A 20512-nucleotide genomic window follows, 5' to 3' on the forward strand; every position below is an offset into this window, starting at 1 on the left:
ATGGTTTTACCATTTGCCTTACTCACTTTCACTGCGATAGGAAGCGAGGGGAAATCGTAACCATCAAGAAACCAGATAGTTAAAGAGACACTGAAGCGAAAATAAAATTATGATATAATGAATTGGTTGTGTAGTATGGATAATTACTAGACCATTAGTAGCAAATAAAATGTTTTCATATTTTTATTTTCAGTTATATAGTTTCTTTTTATAACATTACATCATTCTCTAATATTTGCACTTTACACACTACTTACAAATTCTAAATGATTGTACAGAGCAGGCTAGTGAACTTTTGAACTGTCCTCTGCAGAAAAAGAAAAAACAATACAGTGCCAGACACTTGAGATAATAAGTTTCAGAAGACAGAGCTCTCTGCGACTTTGAAAGACTTTGAAAGTCGTGGAGCTCAATAGCTCTTTTCCATTGATAACAACTGGAGTTTCTTAACTCTTCCTGTACTGGAAACAATATTAGACTTATGTCTCTGCTCCTAATGTTTTATTTCTTAGCTGTACTACACATACAAATCATTATATCATGACCAGTGCTGAGCGGCTTGTAAAAGGGCATGTAACCTGAAACAACGGGCTGTAGCTGCTACACAGCATTTTATGGATCTTCAATAAAGCTGATTTATACTTGGATGTGGTGCGGACCGTTATCTTCAAACAAGACACTTCATAAAGCATGAATATTTTGGGCTGCTACTCCAAGGCTGTGTTCTCAGGAAGCAGCTTTCTGTTCAGCCGTTTGTGCCACTGATCATCCCATTGACTGAATGTACACACATATTCCAATCCACTGTTTTTGACATGTTCTGCAAGGGTGCCTGCTCCTGTCACGGTGGGACAAGCTCGTTACCAATCGATGTTCACTACCACATTGATTGTTTAACAGACGATAAAACAATCCAGTGTTTTGGATCAGTGGAAAGAAGAATCCACTTCTGATCAATGGACCATCATTTTGATCAGACCGTTCATCGTTCTGAAGTGAATATTTCCTCATTGTTAGAAAGCTTTGGTCTTGAGCTGTCCCGTGAAAGTTTCCGTTATACACTTATTAAACCGTTAGTTGCTGCTGTCTCTCCGCTAATCCTTTCCACAAGCTTCTGCAGATCGCTTTGTGTTTGAAGCAGAGAAGTGTTTGTGCTTTGCCTTAATATTGAAGCCCGATGCCAATAAATGTTTCCTTTATAACTCTGGACAACAAAGGCTGCGGCGGGACAGCCGTGGAAGTGGCAGCACTGTTGTAAAGGAGATAAGGGATTTGAGACCGTGTGGGCATTGCAATGTTTGAGATAATATTTTAGAATCCCTTCTATGAAGCGCAATCCAAAAGATAGAGATCAAACCTTGTCTCCGGGCTTATCTCCCATCTGCTTGCTTCTTGTTTTATGATTTCCTTTATTTGCTGCTGGTGCGCCTTTTTAGTTTGTTTTTCAAAGTCCCTTGTCTCGTCTAACCCATGAGCAGATGATGTAGCTGCGTGCATTGTGCCAGATATTACAGCAAGCTATCCTTACCTGCACAATATCTGCCGAGGGGAGGTGGAGGATAGGATGGATTGGAAGCTCCCCCTGCTGGTTCTCTGCTGGACTGAAAACTTACATTGTCACTCCAAACTTGTAAGCTTGTCTTATGCTATAGGCTTTGGACACTGATATGTTTTGCTTAGATGTCCGTTTTTGGTAGCACTTTTGTTCAAATACATTATTATTGTTAGTTACAGCTAACACTATGGATGCTGATCTATCAAGGCAGAGGATCAAAAAGATCCATGACAATGCTTGAGCAATTAAAACGACCGTCATGACAGCAGATAATCATTCATAGACAGCAGTGTGTATAAAACTATGAATGATTATTTAACTATATGTCCGTGAAGTATACGGTACTTCGACTAGCCGCATCATTTAACGATGTAAGCATTTATTCTATCATTTGTAGTCTAATGTTGTTCAGAACGTGTAGATAATAACGTCAATGGTAGATCGTGGAACAATTTTTCATTGGTCGTTTCACGATTCTTTCTTTCACTGTGTACGTAGCATTAAACTGGAGTAGTTGAAAAATAGTTCAGCTTTTTTCCAGTTTTATTTGCATTTGTGTAATTAAACCAGCTCATAAGTAATTAGTGTTTTAGCTCAAATTTGTAGGTGCCGATTATCTCTAGAATCAGGAACATGAATGCATGCTAGAGATATCATAATAGGTGGCTGGATGGTATAATGGTTAAGGGCTCTGCCTCTGACACAGGAGACCAGGGTTCGAATCTTGGCTCTGCCTGTTCAGTAAGCCAACACCTATTCAGTAGGAGACCTTAGGCAAGTCTCCCTAACACTGCTACTGCCTATAGAGCGTGCTCTAGTGGCTGCTGCTCTGGCGCTTTGAGTCTGCCAGGAGAAAAGCGTGATATAAATGCTATTTGTCTTGTCTTGTCTACTATGGGCTTGATTCACTAAGACAAATAGCACGCCTTATCAAAGTTAACACAGTTTGTCAGAGTAACATAGCAAACTTATGCCTGCTAATTGGCAATGACAAGAGCTCCACTCGTCCTGCCTTAAGCCCCTGCGGGTTCGTAGCGCTCGCTATGCTACTCTGATAAGGCTTGTTAACTTTAATAAGGCGTGCTATTTGTCTTAGTGAATCAAGCCCAATATCAGCACAAGTTTTAGCTCTTAGAAATTTAGATATGTACAGATTAGGGCAAAACTTTGCACGTGGCAATAACATACAATTCAAACCAGTTTCTCAGCTGCTGGTACAGTTTCCGTATGTGTGAACCAACTTATGACTTTCAGGAAGCAGATGTTAATTGTTGCTGAAAAGCCAAGCAGTGTTTTATATGCACCAGAAGCACTGCTCAGCTCAAATGTGCTCACTTTTTCATTAACAAGCCCTGCTTCCAGATGTAGGGCCAAAGCTTGCCAGTACACAGCCTCTCTCTGTTCTTCCCATATGCCCCTATGCCTTTCAGCATGGTAAGGGAGTGGGTGGGGGGTTGTTATGTGAGGGTAGAGTCACCTCCTACGACCACTACCCCACTAAGGGAGTGAGGGGGTCAACTATGCACTATGCCCAGTGTTATTTGCTGGGATTTTTGATTATTATTTTTGTGGTCTAGTGGGAATGCCCTGTACTATGTAGTAAGAAGGCATGTGGAAGAAATTGGAGATTGCTATTCAAGACAGACAACTTCAGTCATCACTAGCAAGATACCATAAGAGGAATAGGACACTTGAGGGTTCCTGGGATGAAGAATATCTGAAAACTTCAAGCCATGTTGGAAGATAGAAATATAGTAAGGGGCCAAATAAGCTGTTTTCTTTTAAAGCTGGTGCCTTTGCTGTATTTCATTAAGGGTTTAGGAGAGCACATAAACCCTCGCTCCAGTTACTAAGTATTCCACCTAGCCAGGGAGATGTCACTCAAGTATCACACACTGCTTCCGGAATGTCATCATGGGAGTCTGAGTCCCTACACTGACACAATAAACGGCCTCTAGAAGCCAACAGGGGCCTGGACAGAAGCCCCACATCGTTGCTTTGAACTTCATGGTTCTAATTATTATGGGGCAAAGGACAGGTGGGAAATCAGTGCTCACACTAGTGTGGAGGGGGCCGAGAAGTTTAAAACCTGCAGAAAGATTTTGAAGATACTGTCATATTTGTATGCATGAAGGATAGGTTTGCTTTAAAGCTCAAGTTCAAATTTGTTCTAGGCATTATCGCTATCTGCACAGTCTGATTCCTACTTTCTTATTTCCAGTCACTGTGGTTTCATCTCTGCTTCACCATTGAGAGAGCCTTTAATCTCTGTCTCCACCTGTCCAGTCATTGGAGATGTTGGCTGTTATCTTCTCTCGTTCTGTCCTGGAAGAATTAGCAGCAGTATTGTTTCCATGCCACTAGTCCTTAGACAAGGGGAACATTGGAGCTGTTCCTTTATCTATTTATAGGCCACCTACATCAGGAATGTGAATAGATGGAAGATCCCAGCTCAGTATTACTGCCTCTTATACCAGAAACCTGCCCAATATTACAGTGTATAAGGCCATAAGCAAGCTATAAGTGTGTGTGTGAAGCAATACATCCACCCCAGCATGGACAATTATAACCAGCCTTTATGGATGATTCTGCCTGTAGTCCTGCATTGATCCAAGCAATTATCTGCAGAAAAATATTGTTTGAATATATCACTCAGTGTTCATGTGCTGGTGTTCTCTGCTTGTTAGTAGGAAGGTGGAATCACAGGGGAGATCCCCTTATCCCCTAATAGTAGAAGGAGGCATGTTAGAAATCTTGTTTAAAGCCACACAATCTTGTATGCTGTCACTTGGCCATATGTATCACAAGTGTCCTCATGGAAACTGTCCATAGCAACCAATCATTTTATAGCTATCATTTCTTAAAACTGTCCCCCAGAGAAGAGCACTGGAGCGGTCAGGAGTTCAGTGAGAGCAGTGTGTTTTCCTGGGTCAGTCAGTTATCTATCACAGTCATGTCATTACTGAAGCTACACACAGATGGTAGATTTGTATTACCCTGCATGACTGTTAACGCCCCAGGTGAAAACCTTGTGTCAGCGCTTTGTCCCATGACATTGTTGATGGCATCATTAGAAAATCTATGCCTTGCGTCACTAATTATTAGTATTTAGTATTTGTATAGCACCAACAGCTTCCATAGCGCTGTACAGAGTATATTGTCTTGTCACTTAACTGTCCTTCAGAGGGGCTCACAATCTAATGCCTACCATAGTCATATTACCAGCATAGTCTAGGGCAAATTTTGAGGGGGGAGCCAGTCAACATATCTGTATATTTTAGGGATGTGGGAGGAAAACGGAGTGCCCAGAGGAACACCACGCAGACACGGGGAGAACATACAAACTCTGTGCAGATAATGCCCTGGCTGGGATCCGAACCAGGGACCCAGCGAGAGTGCTCACCACTGTGCTGCTATTGTTATACATTGTTGTAGGTACAGTGAGGCACATTCCTTTTGTCTTCCCCTTTTTCTTGCCATAGAACAGAATATTGTGCTCGGCATTACAGAACAGCGTGTCTATACAGCTGTCATTCCTAAAACGGTCACCCAAAGTAATCACTTACAATTGTTTTGGGAACACTTATAGGGCATTTGTACAAAGCTTTAAACGTAACTTGACACAATCTTAACATAGAAGGTTTTACATTATAAATTGGACGTTATTTGATGCATGATCATTTCAGATGGCAGGCTTCAAATAATGCCTGTAAAGCCCCATAGACATGCTCAACAGCGGTATTTAATGCTGGATACACACCATGCGTTTCCGCGTCGAATGTGTCCGTCGATACGCGTCGATTATTTCCGAGCATTTCCGAACGCATTTCGATGATTTTTAGGTCGAATGCCATGTAAAGTATGGCAAATCGACCTAACGATCCATCGAAGCTTGAATTGGACATGTCGGAAATAATCGAATCGATGCGTATCAACGGACGCATCGAACGCGGAAACGCATGGTGTGTATCCAGCATTATGCTGGATACACACCATGCGTTTCCGCGTCGAATGCGTCCGTCGATACGCGTCGATTCGATTATTTCCAAACATTTTCGAACGCATTTCGATGATTTTTAGGGAAGGCACAGAAAAAGGGGGAGAGAGAGGAGGTCGGCACTACAGCTGGATCAACATCCGGTGTGGAGGACCAACATGGCCACAGCACGTCTCACTTGTGACACAGTCAGCGTGCTCTGACTGGAAGTAAACAGGAGTCAGATGGATACAACAAGGAGTGCGGAGTCGGCACTGCTGTAAACTGTGCTTTAATCCACAGGTGGTAGTTCATCACATTGCGTGCAGTATAAAAAAGATACACACACTGTGCGGTGGAGGCTGTGAGCTGATGGTGGGTGCTGGGTACAGGAGTCTTTGTTGTATCGATGATTTTTAGGTCGATTGCCATGTAAAGTATGGCAAATCGACCTAACGATCCATCGAAGCTTGAATCAGACATGTCGGAAATAATCAAATCGATGCATATCGACGGACGTATCGAACGCGGAAACGCATGGTGTGTATCCAGCATTATGCAGCACAATTATCAAACAACTTTTGTTGTGAAACAAGTTGAAACAACCAAAATAAGTTGTTTGCTATTTTTCAAGCAACTGATGAGACGTCAATCCAACAGTTGAATTGACGTCTTATCAGTTGTTTGAACAATAGCAAACTAAAGTTGTTTGATAATTGTGCTGCATAAAAGACCGCTGTTGAAAGTGTGTATGGGGCATAAGACATGCTTTCTTATCTCTTTGACAAGCCTGATGTACTGTCCTATGGAGAGCAGAGGGAGGAGGATGAGTAGAAGGCAATGGGGAACTATAATAAGAGACAGCCGAGGGTTTTCTAATATAAAAGAACATTCAAATAAGCTAGCTGTACATAAAAACATGTATTATTTTTACTGAGTTCATTAGAGGAATACAAATGTATTGTAATATTGGACTGTAAGTCTGCTGTAAATATAAGCTGCTTCCGATTATTCCAGCATTTTCTTTTTTATATATTTTTCATATTGGGAGTTGTTTTGTTTCCATAAATTATTTTAGGTTTACTGGCCCTTTAATATGTAGCTGCCATGGAAACCAGCATAATAGGAACTGATATAACCCATACTCATTAAGTCAGCATTGTGCTACCATGTTCCTCTTCATAATTTCATTATAAGCATATCTCCTGTATCTAGCAAGTGATTGACTTAAAGGGCATTTGGCATCTCAGTACAGCAAGAATGCCGTGTTTTATGCAACCTCAATTCCAGGCTCTTGTCAAATAATGTGATTTTATCTGCACATGAATATGACCTTAGCATTCATAAATCTGCAAGTGCGCAGAGCGTGTGCCATTTATTTCCAGTTACAGGAGGACAGGCTGGATGGGCAGGCCTGAGATTTTCCAGCAGATTTCTCCTTTATGTATTGCCGAAACACTTTCTAGGAGATAAAATGCATGGGCGTGGATGGCATGTGAAGCAGCGAGGTCAGAAGAGGGAAGGATCGCCTTGGCGTCTCTTCTCCTACATTGTGGCTTATACAAACCATATTGCTGTTGAGGGTTGAATGCCTCATGAGTTTCTCAATGGTTTTATGGCATGGAACGGGAAGAAAGGTGAACGGCCACTTTGTGTAATAATATAAGGGAAGATGTATGGGAGTGTTAGAAGTAATGGCATGTTCTTTATAACAGGCATAGACCAGAATAAACTGTCACTTTTACATCCCATTTCCTTGAACTGGCAGGAAAGGACGTACAAATAACTATAGTAACCTACGCAGCTGAAGTGGGACCCTGGAACAGAGAAGCATGGTGCACATTCCCCACCATGCAGGACTGAACATGGAGATGTCTGGTCTGGGCATTCCTGGGTGGGCCAAAGTCATTTTCCATTTAAACATAGTTGTTTAAAGAGAAACTGTAACCATGGATTGAGCTGCATTCCAATCAGTAACTGAGAACAACACCAATTAGGAAGGGACAATGAATAGTGGATGGTATGGATCACAAAAAAACCCAAAACAAACAATTAATGGAAAACTGTATAAATTTTATTATTAATAGAAAAACCTGTAAAATAGTTATTCATAAAAACCACCGAGATACCTATTCCTGATCACTAAACCCGCAGTCACTGCCTCAACTAGCCCCTTAAATCACTAGACCGGTCATCCACTCAAACAAGCACACCAAACATATACACACATAGGTTTGGACAAGGCCTTGTCCGTATCACCCTCCTGAATCAACTCGTGGGAGCTGTTATATATAGCACTTTTGTCCAAGAGCTTGTGCGTTTACAAATCCAAGCAATCGGTTGATATAGTTCCACACTGTCCAGTAAAATCAAGCAGAAGATGCGTGAGCTAAATGCGGTATAAAGCCATGCAAAGCAGAAATGCAGACTTCCCTCAGAGTTCCAGCATACTCATATTCATATTCATGGATTGAGCTGCATTCCAATCAGTAACTGATACCCCTTTCTCCACGAGAAATCTTTACCTTTTCTCAAATAGATCATTGGTGGGTCGGTAAAGCTGACGTGGTGAAACCCCTCCCACAGTGTGATGTCAGGACCTAGGTCCTGACAGTTTTCTGTCTGTAAATCTTGTTGCATTGTGGGAAATAACAGCTGTTTCCAGCTGCCAAGCGACATCTCCCGCTGTGCATATGTATATCTATAAAAAAAAAACCACTACATTTTAGTCTATTGCATTGTTAGTGGGTGTGGTTAGAAATAATGGCAGTTGGTGCTGTCTAGTTTTTTTCTTGTCTGCCAGTAGTAAAGATGATGACTAGCAGGCTCAATGTGGATCAAACAACATGAACAAATTGCATGGCGAATATCAATCATTTCTTGAACTCTTCTATTTTTTTACTACTCACTTTTGTTTAACGTCCCATTAAAAATAAAATTGGTGGAAATACATAACACCATGGGAAAAATATATCACATTTTTATTGCATCGCAGGAGAATACTGTATTTGAAAAGTTACTTATGTCAGAACTGCATTAGAATGAGTTTATTTTCTGAATGGACAGGATAATCTGCATACTATCACTTCAATGCACTCTACCTCAAAAATGGCACTGTATAGGGCTACATATGAAGTTACAATATCAGACTCCATATTGAATCTCGGACATCTGTGTTATCTCCCATGATCCACTTCCTGATGATATTTGGGCATTTGTGTATACTGGTTTGAACCCATGTCCATATTATTCATTAGAACAATAGACTACTTGTAAGGAATACAAGGTTTCATATCATTTGAGAAGGGCCATCATAATGTCTCCATTCACGGTACAACCACTCCCCTTTTTGTCGTAAACACATGGTATTGCTGTTGGGGGCTTTTGACCAAATACACCAAAGCTTTACTAGTTTTATTTGCCATTTCAAATAAATTCTGGACCTGTTCCAAGTCTTTTTCCTTAATGTGTTGGTCAGTATGGTCAGATTGTGACATTTACGGACTTGGGTGCACTTTAAATAAGCTGATGTCATCACATATATATTTTTACACATAACCAGCTTCTCTTAGTGAAATCACTCACCAAAAAAGGACATATTGATACGCCAGCAGATAACATTTTTAGCAGAATAAAGGTGACAGCTATGTACTAATACTGTCAATAAAGGGATCTGTTAAAGATAAATTATGTAGACTTTTTGATGAAAATGTTTGCAATCTCTTTTTTGCCATTAGCAATTCTGATTTATTTTATTTTTTGCCTTAAACTGTCTTTTATAAAATACATGATAAAAGATATTTGTATTGCTAAGACGCCAGCTATTACCTTGTCCTTATAATCTACAGTGATTGACGCCTTCTGCCTGCGCCTACCTCCTTATCTGCATCAGTGTATCGGGACTATGCTATCATGGACATGAGGGATGATGCAAGCTCAGTGGCACATCAGTTAATGCAGGCATATTTTGGGGGCATTTTTGCCATTTTCTCTGCGCTAAAAGAGCCACATCTGAACTATATTCAATTTGTTTCTTGTTCCCATGGCAGAGAAGCAGGGAACATTTTATGGAAATGACATTGGCTTCTGAAAATGTTCTCACTTTGAATTCTGGTCTTTGTGTATAGGTCAGGCAAGGAACATTGCTGACTGGTAAAAAGGCATTCATTAACTCTTTGGACATCACTAAACTTCTTCTCCCAGAATCCTTAGTTGCTGCCACTTAACCTGAAATGTTTACTGGTACTCTGTTTTGCACTATACATGTCTGACATGCCTCCATTCTAATTTGAGAAATGCTATGCTTTCTTAAGCCATGTACACATGGCAAGATTTAGTAGTTTGTAATGTCCCGATGAATTATGCTTTGTACCGATATCATCTAAATAAACAACGGTGAACGATGACTACAATCTCCCGAGCATTAGAGCATTACATTAGGTTACATTTATTTTATCAGTGAATTGCATATGGATTATGTATACAGATATGCATGCTGAAATGGCCTTTTGATTTCAGCTCAGTGTCCATTTTATTCAGTCCGCCATTTTGTCTTCAGATCGAAATCAATTTGAACCCAGTTTGCCATTCAGTAGTGTTGCTGGGACATGAACGGCTGTCATTCTGAGGGTTAATTAAAAGCAAACTGTTGCTAGGAATCTGTGCACACTAACCCTTAAACTTACAGTCCCCTAGTTTAGATCTCACGGTGTCCTTATATTTTTCATAAATCAAACCCTAACCGTAATCCTTTCATCCCTGCTTAGCACTACGCTGTAACACTAATTTTAGCTATACCCTCACACAAAACTAAGCCTACCTTCACACTAATCTTATCCTCACACTTCTATGCTCATGTAAAGCAACTAAGGTAACCCCTAAACTACCAAATACTTAGTTTTGGCATTGAAAAGCATTGGTATCGTTGACACTGATCTCTTTGTCAAGGTGTACATTATGGCCTGCTTTGTTACCAGTGATTTACGCACACAGATATTAGTATATTAAAAAGTATTTATCAGAATAGAAATATGAGAGCTGTCATTCTGAATTAAATGCAAGTACTTAGTAGGGCTGTCTCCATTCACAATAAAGTGACAATAAGGATGATTGACTCAGAACTTGAACTTTTAAAGAGAATCTGTTCTGTCCAATTTGTACAATAAAAAAACATACCAATCGAGTCACTGTGATCTCCTCGATCCCTCTTTGCCGTTCCGCCACTTCCCGCCGCGATCCTGGCTTTTAATCGCCAGTTTTAGGCAGTGTTTACAAACAAATAACATGGCCGCTAACCAGGAAGTGATGTTTGCATATGTATATATATATATATATATATATATATCATGTTACGGTATACTACAAGTTTTTATTACATAGTAAATTACCTGCACTCCAGTCAGGCATTCTCACAGTTTCTCAGCATGGGCAGCTCCCGTCCCCCTCAGACAAGCTGAAATTGAGAGCAGGGACCATGTCTGTGACTAATAAACAAAGCACACACACAGAGCCTGGAGGGGGCATGCATAACTTCTCCCTATCACAGCAGAGGCAGTGCATTCCTCTCTGGGTCGACAAAGCTTGACAAAGAAAAGCAGTTTAGATATATCACAGAGACAGTGCAACTAGAAAAGGCTGCAGTAATCCAGACCACATTAGAACAGGTATAGGAACTTATAGGATAGAAGAAATAAGGCAGAACATTTTGTTACAGAGTTCCTTTAAAGAACATTGTATACAAATAATGACCATGAATTAATATATGTCAGAATATGTTATATCCTAATGGCGTAATATGCCATTAAATCTCCAGAAAACAACTGTCTTTCACATTTATAACACTACAGACATGTTAATTGAAACCGACCTTCATGGGCATGCTTTCATCATTACCTTTCTCAACATTACTGACTGCTTTCTACAATTGATTAAAGAGGAATTTTAAACAAGGATTAAACTTCACTCCAATCAGTAGCTGATACCCCCTTTCCAACAAGAATCTTTACATTTTCTCGATTAGATAAGTGGAGGGGGGGGGGGGGGGGGGAGGGAGGATCTGTATGGCTGATATTGTGGAGAAACCCATCCCCTGGCGTGATGTCATGACCAAGATCCTGACAGTTTGCTGTCTGTGAACCTCTTTGCATTGTGGGACTTTTTCCAACTGCCAAGCAAGCCTTATTTCCCTCTGTGCATAGAACTCTCAGTATCAAACATTCCGTACAGATCACCTGGCAGAGCTATAGATGTCATCACGGTGATAAATTTCAGAATGTGTATCCGAGAGAGGATAGATTTTACAATGGGCAAACAGTGACTAAATAATCTATAAATTAATATTGTAAACAATAAGCAATAGTATGCAATATGTTATTTTCAATACAGTTTATCTTTTGTGTTCTTATTTTACACTCTTTCTTTGCTTGTAAATCACAATGCCTCTTTCTAGAAATGTTACCGACAAGCCAGTGTAGTTTATTGAAAAAACTAGATTTAGTAAACCCATGATATGATGACTACCGATAGCCATTCCAAAGAAAAAGGTGACAATCGTATGTTTGCTTCAGGGCCCTTTTACACAATGCGGTTGTGGTAAGCAATTTTACCACAAGAGGCCTCTAAGTCACTTAAAGTCTACGGAGACTTTCATACTTAATATGTGCAAACATATACAAATAAGAAGTATGTTTTTTTCCAGAATAAAATGAGCCATAAATTACTTTTTTCCTATGTTGCTGTCACTTACAGTAGGTAGTAGAAATCTGACAGAAGCGACAGGTTTTGGGCTAGTCCATCTCTTCGCGGGGGATTCTCAGGGATTTATTTATTTTCAAACGCACTTAGTGAATGGCAATTGCTCTGTCCAACTGCCAAAAAACTGTGTAGCGAGCAGGGAAGCCAGCCAGCATCATTGTTTAAATCCTTTTTAGGAAATATCTTAATTAAGAATAAAAGCCTTGCTGAGAATCCCCTATGAAGAGATTGACTAGTCCAAAACCTGTCGCTTCTGTCTTCTACTACCTACTGTAAGTGACAGCAACACAGCAGAAAGGTAATTTATGGCTCATTTTATTCTTGAAAAAACGTACTTCTTATTTGTTTGTGTTTGCACATATTTTAAATTTTTCGCCATAGTGCCCCTTTAATGCTATACGATGCACTGTGACAGAATTAGTTAAATCAGTGCATACCTGCCGCAAAGTCATCTGTACCTTACTGAACGATCTGTGCCTACCACACGGATTATGCAGTAATGAAACTTTATGGTGTCACATTAAGTGTAAACATCGGAGCGCGGTGTGGTCCGGTGACCAGCAGGGAGTACATCACTGAGCAGGGGGGCAGCCTGTGCAGATTACACTGTCGCCGTTGTTTGCTGCAGGGTAATATGAAAGGGGCTTTAGTGAGGTGCTGTTCTCCTGCGGCAGCCTCTCCAATCATGAGAGAATCACACAGCACAAGTGTGAAACCAGCCTTAAGAAAACGGTGACATCATATAACTTGCTTGATAACTATGTATTTTGTGTCGAAAGTCAAGATTGTATGAACTAATAATACAAAGTGTCTTGCAGAGCTGGGTAGGCTCAGTATCGTGCAGTGTTTCTGAACTGTATTACAGCATGCATCTCCTTAGAAAAATCCTATATTTGCAGAGTACCACCTAATCAGATGATCCAAAGTCCGATTAGATATCAGTAAATGCATTGTATTAGGAACACTTTCTTAACCTGTTAAAGTTGATTTCAAGGAACTTCAACAATTATAATAACTGCAGACGCTACAACCCACATGTCAGTCTTTTCTTTACTTTTCATTTCTCGATATAAATCCTTGATATTTGCATTACCTACTCTTTGATTGCAAAGAAAAAAGGTTGAAGTCACCCAAAAGAGCTGTTTACTACCTCATATATTCTGGAGATTCCAGTGGTGAATCTAGCATTATATGAGGGTGATTTAGTGACTAAGACCAGGGGCGTAATAAGGCCCCCAGTGTTCACAAGCCTTCTCTTGTCTCCCATTGGTGACCCTCACAGCCTGGGGCTTGCCTTACAAAGGTCATAAAACAAGTGTGGCAATCAGGATCTTCACACCCATAACATGTGTATCCACAAAAACACCTGATCTGGAGCATCGGAGGGAGGGATGGTTAGCAGTTGAGGCCCCCCACATCTCTGGGCCGCCCTGCAGTCGCAGGAACTGCTCCCCCTGACTAAGCCCCTGACCCGTTAAATGCAGCAAAGTGAAGCCATGTTAACATTACACCAAGGGGTTCATTCACAAAGATTGTCTCTTGAATTAGCTCACCTTACTCATTTTGTACCTTTTTAAAAGACCACTATCAGAAAACCCTGAGAATCTCCCATGAAGAGATAGACTGGACCAAAACCTGTCGGGTCTTTTAGATTTTAAAGAGACTCTGTAACAAAAATTGCATCCTGTTTTTTATCATCCTACAAGTTCAAAAAGCTATTCTAATGTGTTCTGGCTTACTGCAGCACTTTATACTATCACTGTCTCTGTAATAAATCAATGTATCTTTCCCCTGTCAGACTTGTCAGCCTGTGTCTGGAAGGCTGCCAAGTTCTTCAGTGTTGTGGTTCTGCTATGAACTCCCCCTTCCAGGCCCCTCTATGCACACTGCCTGTGTGTTATTTAGGATTAGAGCAGCTTCTCTCTTCTCTCTTATCTTTTACAAGCTGAATAAATCGTCCTCTGAGCTGGCTGGGCTTTCACATACTGAAGAATTACAGACAAGGGCAAAGCTGTTTGCAGGAAGAAACAAGCAGCCTGAAACTTCAGTGCATGAGAACAGGGGGAAAGAACACAAATGATCTCTTGAGATTAAAAAGGAAGGCTGTATACAGCCTGCTTGTGTATGGATGTATTTTCTATGTGTGGACATACTGTACATCAACCTACTTCCTGTTTTGGTGGCCATTTTGTTTGTTTATAAACAAACTTTTTAAAACTGTTTTTAACCACTTTTAATGTGGCGAGGAGCGGCAAAATTGTGTCAGAGGGTAATAGGAGATGTCCCCTAACGCACTGGTATGTTTACTTTTGTGCGATTTTAACAATACAGATTCTCTTTAACTGCCTACTGGTTTTTTTGTGATAGTGGTCCTTTAAGGAGAGCTAATTCATGATATAAACAGATAAGGGGCCTGATTCACATACTGGTGTCATGTGCTGCTTGGCAAGCGCAGGCAGCACATGGCAATGTTACTAATACTAATGGAAGCAGAGTACCATGCACTGCACAATAAGCGTGACCCATGTTACATGGGTCATGCGAGTATTGCTGCAGTTCTGCTCATTACGTTATGTGCGTAATGTGTATTACCATAGCATTGCTCATGTTACCTATGTAAGCAATGTGTAAATCAAGCCCAAGGAACAATAAATCATGAATAAAGGCCGATAAGGAGAAATAAATTGTGAGTAAATACATAAGGTGAGATTATTCGTGAGTTTTTGTGAATAAACCCCCAAGTCACACAGACATTATTTGTGTTGTTACTGTTATGGGGTTTCCATTTGTTGCCTGTACCAGTGGCAAGACATTGGTTGTGTGTAAATGTCCTGGCATTCTTGAGGTTCCATGAAAGAGAGTGTATTTCAAATGCCTTGGTTTACTTTATATTACACTTGGTGATTTCAGTATTTTCTCGGCTTTCAGACACACATACTTGTAGAGTTTGACTTGAGCTCAGGCTTTTCTCACCTAATAGCTCTCCTGTCTGTCTGCTTGTCTTGCAGCTAGATAATCTTCTCCGAAATTCCGATGTGAAGAGGGACTTCAGAAGCATCCGCGTGCGGGACTTGGGGCCAAGCAACTCCATCAGGGCTATAGTAGAAGCACACTTCGATCCAGGTTTGTTAATTCAGACAGACACATGAAATGTGCACTGAGAGTAATTAGATTATGTCAGGTTTATTTCATTTGGAACCACAGCATGACCGCCATGGCAAAAATGATTCAATTACATTTCAGACGTACAGCTTTCCATTGGCCCAGCTCTGCATTCTTTATGCCATGCCTGTATCAGTCATTATCATATTTGTAGCGTTTATATTATTATATACAGGAGGAGACAGCATAGAATGTTGCTTTTATCTTTGAATGCATATTTATTACGGTAGTTTTCCATAGTAAAGGTAGTCAGCAACTTTTCACTACTTAGTTTTTCCACTTGATTCATAGCAACAGTCATTTAAAAGGACCCTGAGCAGAGCTTGCCAAAGAATACCCAAGTAGTATTCTATCACTTACCAGACAGTTTTCTAAAGGTTTCTCCCCCGGTCCAGCCGGGGTGAAAAGAGTTGGGCCAAAGACTCTCAGCAAAGTCACGCTGTGACCCCAAAAGCAGAAATCGGATCCTCTTGTGCACTGAGCACAATGATGAGATCTCATCTATGGGTATAATTTAATTTTAGATAATCTGAGATACCCTCTGTACTCCTTGGCCCACATGCAATTCACTTTTTTTCCTAGGTTTTCTCCTAGGTGATATTTTCACACATTGTCAATAAAGCGTGCTTTAAACCACCATGAAGCAAGAAAATACTCAAAATAATTTTGACAATACTTTTTCAATCACTTTTTGGTACTTTTTTTTGTCAATTGCAGCTGTTATTTTTAAGAGAAGATGACAAATTATCTCCTAGGAGAAAACTCAAGAGAAAAAGTGAATTGCATATGGCCCCTTGGCACATATACATTTTTTTAGCCATGCACCATAATTATTTTTTAATGATTAATACGTGTTCATATTCTTTTTAATTAGCAACAGTACTTATTTGGTCTTGTTTACGTATCATTCATAATTTTTGAAAAATAAAAAAATTGTTGTACTTAGTTCACTATATCAACCCATCAGGAGTACCCCCGGGGGAACTTAGGTTGAGAACTTGGTTAATAAAGGACTCATTCTTGATATGTATTAAAGAGAATCTGTATTGTTAAAATCGCACAAAAGTAAACATACCAGTGCGTTAGGGGACATCTCCTATTACCCTCTGTCACAATTTCACCGCTCCCCGCCGCATTAAAAATGGTTAAAAACAGTTTTAAAAAGTTTGTTTATAAACAAACAAAATGGCCACCAAAACAGGAAGTAGATTGATGTACAGTATGTCCACACATAGAAAATACATCCATACACAAGGAGGCTGTATACAGCCATCCTTTTGAATCTCAAGAGATCATTTGTGTGCTTCTTTCCCCCTGCAGCTATCTTCCACTGAAGTGTCAGGCTATTTCTTCCTGCAGAGTGCAGACAGCTGTGCCTGTATGTAATTCCTCAGTATGTTAAAGCCCAGCCAGCTCAGAGGAGGATTTATCCAGCTTGTAAAAGATAATAGAACAGAGAGAAGCTGCACTAATCTAAATATCACACAGGCAGTGTGCAGAGAGGGGCCTGGATGGGGGAGTTCATAGCAGAACCACAACACTGAAGAACTTGGCAGCCTTCCAGACACAGGCCTGACAAGTCTGACAAGAGAGAGAGAAGTTGATTTATTACAGAGATGGTGATAGTAGAACGTGCTGCAGTAAGCCAGAACACATTAGAATAGCTTTTGGAACTTGTAGGATGATAAAAAACAGGATGCAATTTTTGTTACGGAGTCTCTTTAATGGAGAAATCACAAGATGGTAACAAATTTATCCGAGTAGTATTATTTATCAGTGCAGTTTTTCTTTAAAGTTAATCTGAACAATGTGAAAAAGAGAGACTAGTTAGGTGGTGTAGCCTTATTAGTTTCACTGTGAGCCCTTTTGGACTCCTGGTGCAATGGGGGCTCAGAGGGGTTTGTTGGTTCTGGCCCCGCCCACTTTATGTGATCATCACGTAACACGCACCATCAGCAGGGGAGTTTGATGGTTGCGCTTAAACTTCAACTGGCACAAAGCCATAAATAAGGTTGCTGCTAATTCAGTCTCTATTTTATCATTTTTGTACTGTAGATAGTTTGGATCTATTTTAGATTGAACCTGTGCTTCTCAGGACCAGGAGAAAGTCACAGTTTAAATAACAACTGCCAAGAGATTAATCCGTAACAATGTAATTTTAAAAAGTAGAATTTTAAACATTGTTACTCTTGTGATCTCCTTTAATCCTACATTAACCCTTTAGCGATGAATTTATTTAGATGCTTGCAAGTGCTCCAGACCAATTTATTTTAGCACCCCTTTTTATCTCTTCTTTGTTACATTTTCTTGCTTCTAATTAGTACTGCTGTAATGTGTATCTATGGCCACTTGTCACTACGGGTTAATGTGAGACGATAACAGAGGACTTCTACTTTTAATTTCTATATTTTCCGCTAGCAGAGAGAGAGATCAAAGAATTCCAAGAATTTACAGCACAATGACTTCTGCTGACTGAGGTCAAAAGCCGTGCACTTATCTCAAATGAGACTCTATTGAAGCTTCTAATGGGTTAATGAGAGCAGATTTGTTTTGTTGCTGAAGGTTAGCACTGACTTGCTTTAAACCTTTAACGTGAACATGTTTTCTATAAGCCCCACTTAAATTGTGTTTACTTCAATAACGTTGCATAGAGTGGTTATGTGCAATCAGTTTTCAGCTTTCATCAGTTAATTGCAATAAAGCAGAGGAAACATTTTTCTGCACATTGATGTGCCCTGTTACATAGAAGACCCAATGACTTTAAAATGACTTTAGTTTATCAAAGCGTCTCAAGGATTAATTATCTGATATTGTCTGTACTGCTCCCAACAACAGACAGTCAGCTTATTTATTGGCGGAGAGGACGAAGTTAATAGGTTGCTTTTGGTCAGCTCTGACACTAATATAACCCCTGTCTTATATTTTGAAGCTATATTGTATAATCTGTCTAGATAAATGAATCAGCCTGTTCTACAACACGTTGTACATTAGGTTACCTAATGCCGGCATCCACTTATGTTAGCTAGATTGCGCTGATGGTCCCCAGGGAACAGTTGCATTCGCAGTGCAGCATCACATCTCGCAGTCTGCACAGAGATTGTGTTGGCCAGCTGGTGTTCATACATTAGGAAACTGAAAGGACTCATTAATGTGTAATGCCAACAGAACGCGAATGGGTTGCATTGTCTCTTCTGTGTTTCAGCTACCAGTCTGACTGCTATGGATGTGCAGAAAGCTTTGCTGGCAAGACTTAAGAGCACCAAGAAGAAGGCAATCACTGTAAAGAAGCCCATCCAGGACAACGTGAAGTTCTTGGACTTTGGTGAGATCCCTGGTACATCATCCTGTTTCATTCTCAACTCTACATCCTTGGGTCCTGTTGGGACAGGAAATGCCTTGTGATTGTTTTTTTCTTTTTTTTTTGGTTCCTTGCTGCAGTGGTGATATTTGTCCCTTGATTCTAACAAATGAGTGCATACAGAGGTATTAATCTCACTCAGGAGCAGCTGGCGGTGCTGTCTGAAATACTTTCCAAAGTAAAGGTCAACTTGTGGTGCTCAGGGAGAGAAGTAAAGGCAAGCAGAGATCAGGAGATTGGCCATGGTAGTGGGGAAAAGTATAAAAGAGAAACACTTAATGGCTTATACTAAAGAGAAACTAGGCAGCCTCATACATTTACAGACACAGGGCTTAGGGCCACATGTGAACAGTATATACTAAAAATTAAACTTGGATTCCAAGCGCTTTTATCGCACCAATTTTTCCTTATGAAGGACATGTGACCTCCTTTTTCTCTGCCTTCAGCAATCATTGTCTCTGTCTGAAGGTGGTCTGGTGCATTTGAGGCAGAGTTTGAGTTGGCTATGGGCTATGTTGTTTTATCTTTAAATGCAGGAAGTAGTGCTGGGAATACATGGCTCGATTCTGAGTCATGTAGATGGCTCGATAGATAATTTCTAACCCACCCGATCTCCCGCCGATTGTTTCGGCGCTCGATTCTGCATTGAGGACAATGGAAAAACATAAGAAAAACGAGCGGAAGATAAGAGAATTGCCTGCAAAATCGAGCAGGAAATCGATCGAGCAGAACAATCGAGCGGCAAAATCGAGTCATGTATGCCTTCACTCAATCGATTCCCTGGTCGATTCTTCAGGCAATTTTCTTATCTTCCACTCTTTTTTCTTATCTTTTTCCATTGTCCTCAATGCAGAATCGAGCGGCTAAACGATCGGGCGGGAGATCGGACGTGTCGGAAATGATCTATCGAGCCATCTAAATGACTCAGAATCGAGCCGTGTATTCCCAGCATAAGGCTTGTTTAAAGCAGGGAGTTTCTGTGTGCAAGCTAAACTGATAGAAATCTGTACATTGAAAAATGCTTACAGACTGAGCTGGATTTTACATTATTAAGCAAGATGGCTGCTTTCAGTACTTGCTTTTGTTACTAGGGGGAGGTATTGGGATTGTACAAAGATGACATTACTTTGGATAAAAAGCAAGTGGGTTAACTAAATAGACAACAAGAAATGTTAAGAGAGGCTGTTTTTAGACCTACGTGCAGAAAGAGGTTTCTGTATTATCAGTGTTGATCAGGCCCCAGTGTAGTGAAAATAAACCAGGTTAGCCCTTTTTGGGCTAGAAATGTATTACTAAGATTTACGTGAAGCCTGTTAAAAACGTGAAAATTCGGATTGAGCACATGATTTCAAAAAAATGCATCATCGGAAGCTGCCTATATAAAAAACTGCAAATCAGAACAGAAGTGAGAATAAAGTTGGTTGAGTTTGTGAACTTCCATATTGGTCAAACAAAAAACCCCACTACATTCAAAGACTGTAAAGAAAGCTCTACAAGTGGAAGGACTGGAGCCAAGTGTAGTTTTTTTTCCGAAGAGGTGTCAGAACTGATATGATTAGGATCATCAATGGACTTTGTAAGGTCCAGTTTCCACTAGAAGCTGCGACTGTTTCCATTTCAGCCACATCTCCCATCCTGCAGCGTAGCATGCATATGGGGATTCAGCTGCAGCATGCCGTCCACATTCACACCGTAGTGGGGCACTTCA

The 20512-nt window shown here is 40.4% G+C and overlaps 1 protein-coding gene across 9 annotated transcripts in view; it reads left to right on the top strand.

Annotated features, from left to right (window-relative positions):
* AGRN (agrin) overlaps nucleotides 1-20512 on the top strand; it is an 803356-nt gene that overhangs the window by 697786 nt on the left and 85058 nt on the right. For 8 of the 9 annotated variants that reach the window (XM_068240733.1, XM_068240730.1, XM_068240735.1 and 5 more), the window contains 2 exons: nucleotides 15293-15407; nucleotides 18649-18780. In XM_068240733.1, coding sequence (XP_068096834.1) covers nucleotides 15293-15407; nucleotides 18649-18780 — 247 coding nt within the window. The remainder of the gene's footprint in view (nucleotides 1-15292; nucleotides 15408-18648; nucleotides 18781-20512) is intronic. The other variant, XM_068240729.1, reaches the window with a different exon arrangement.

This window comes from Hyperolius riggenbachi, chromosome 6, assembly GCF_040937935.1.
Source record: "Hyperolius riggenbachi isolate aHypRig1 chromosome 6, aHypRig1.pri, whole genome shotgun sequence".
NCBI classification, from domain to species: domain Eukaryota; kingdom Metazoa; phylum Chordata; class Amphibia; order Anura; family Hyperoliidae; genus Hyperolius; species Hyperolius riggenbachi.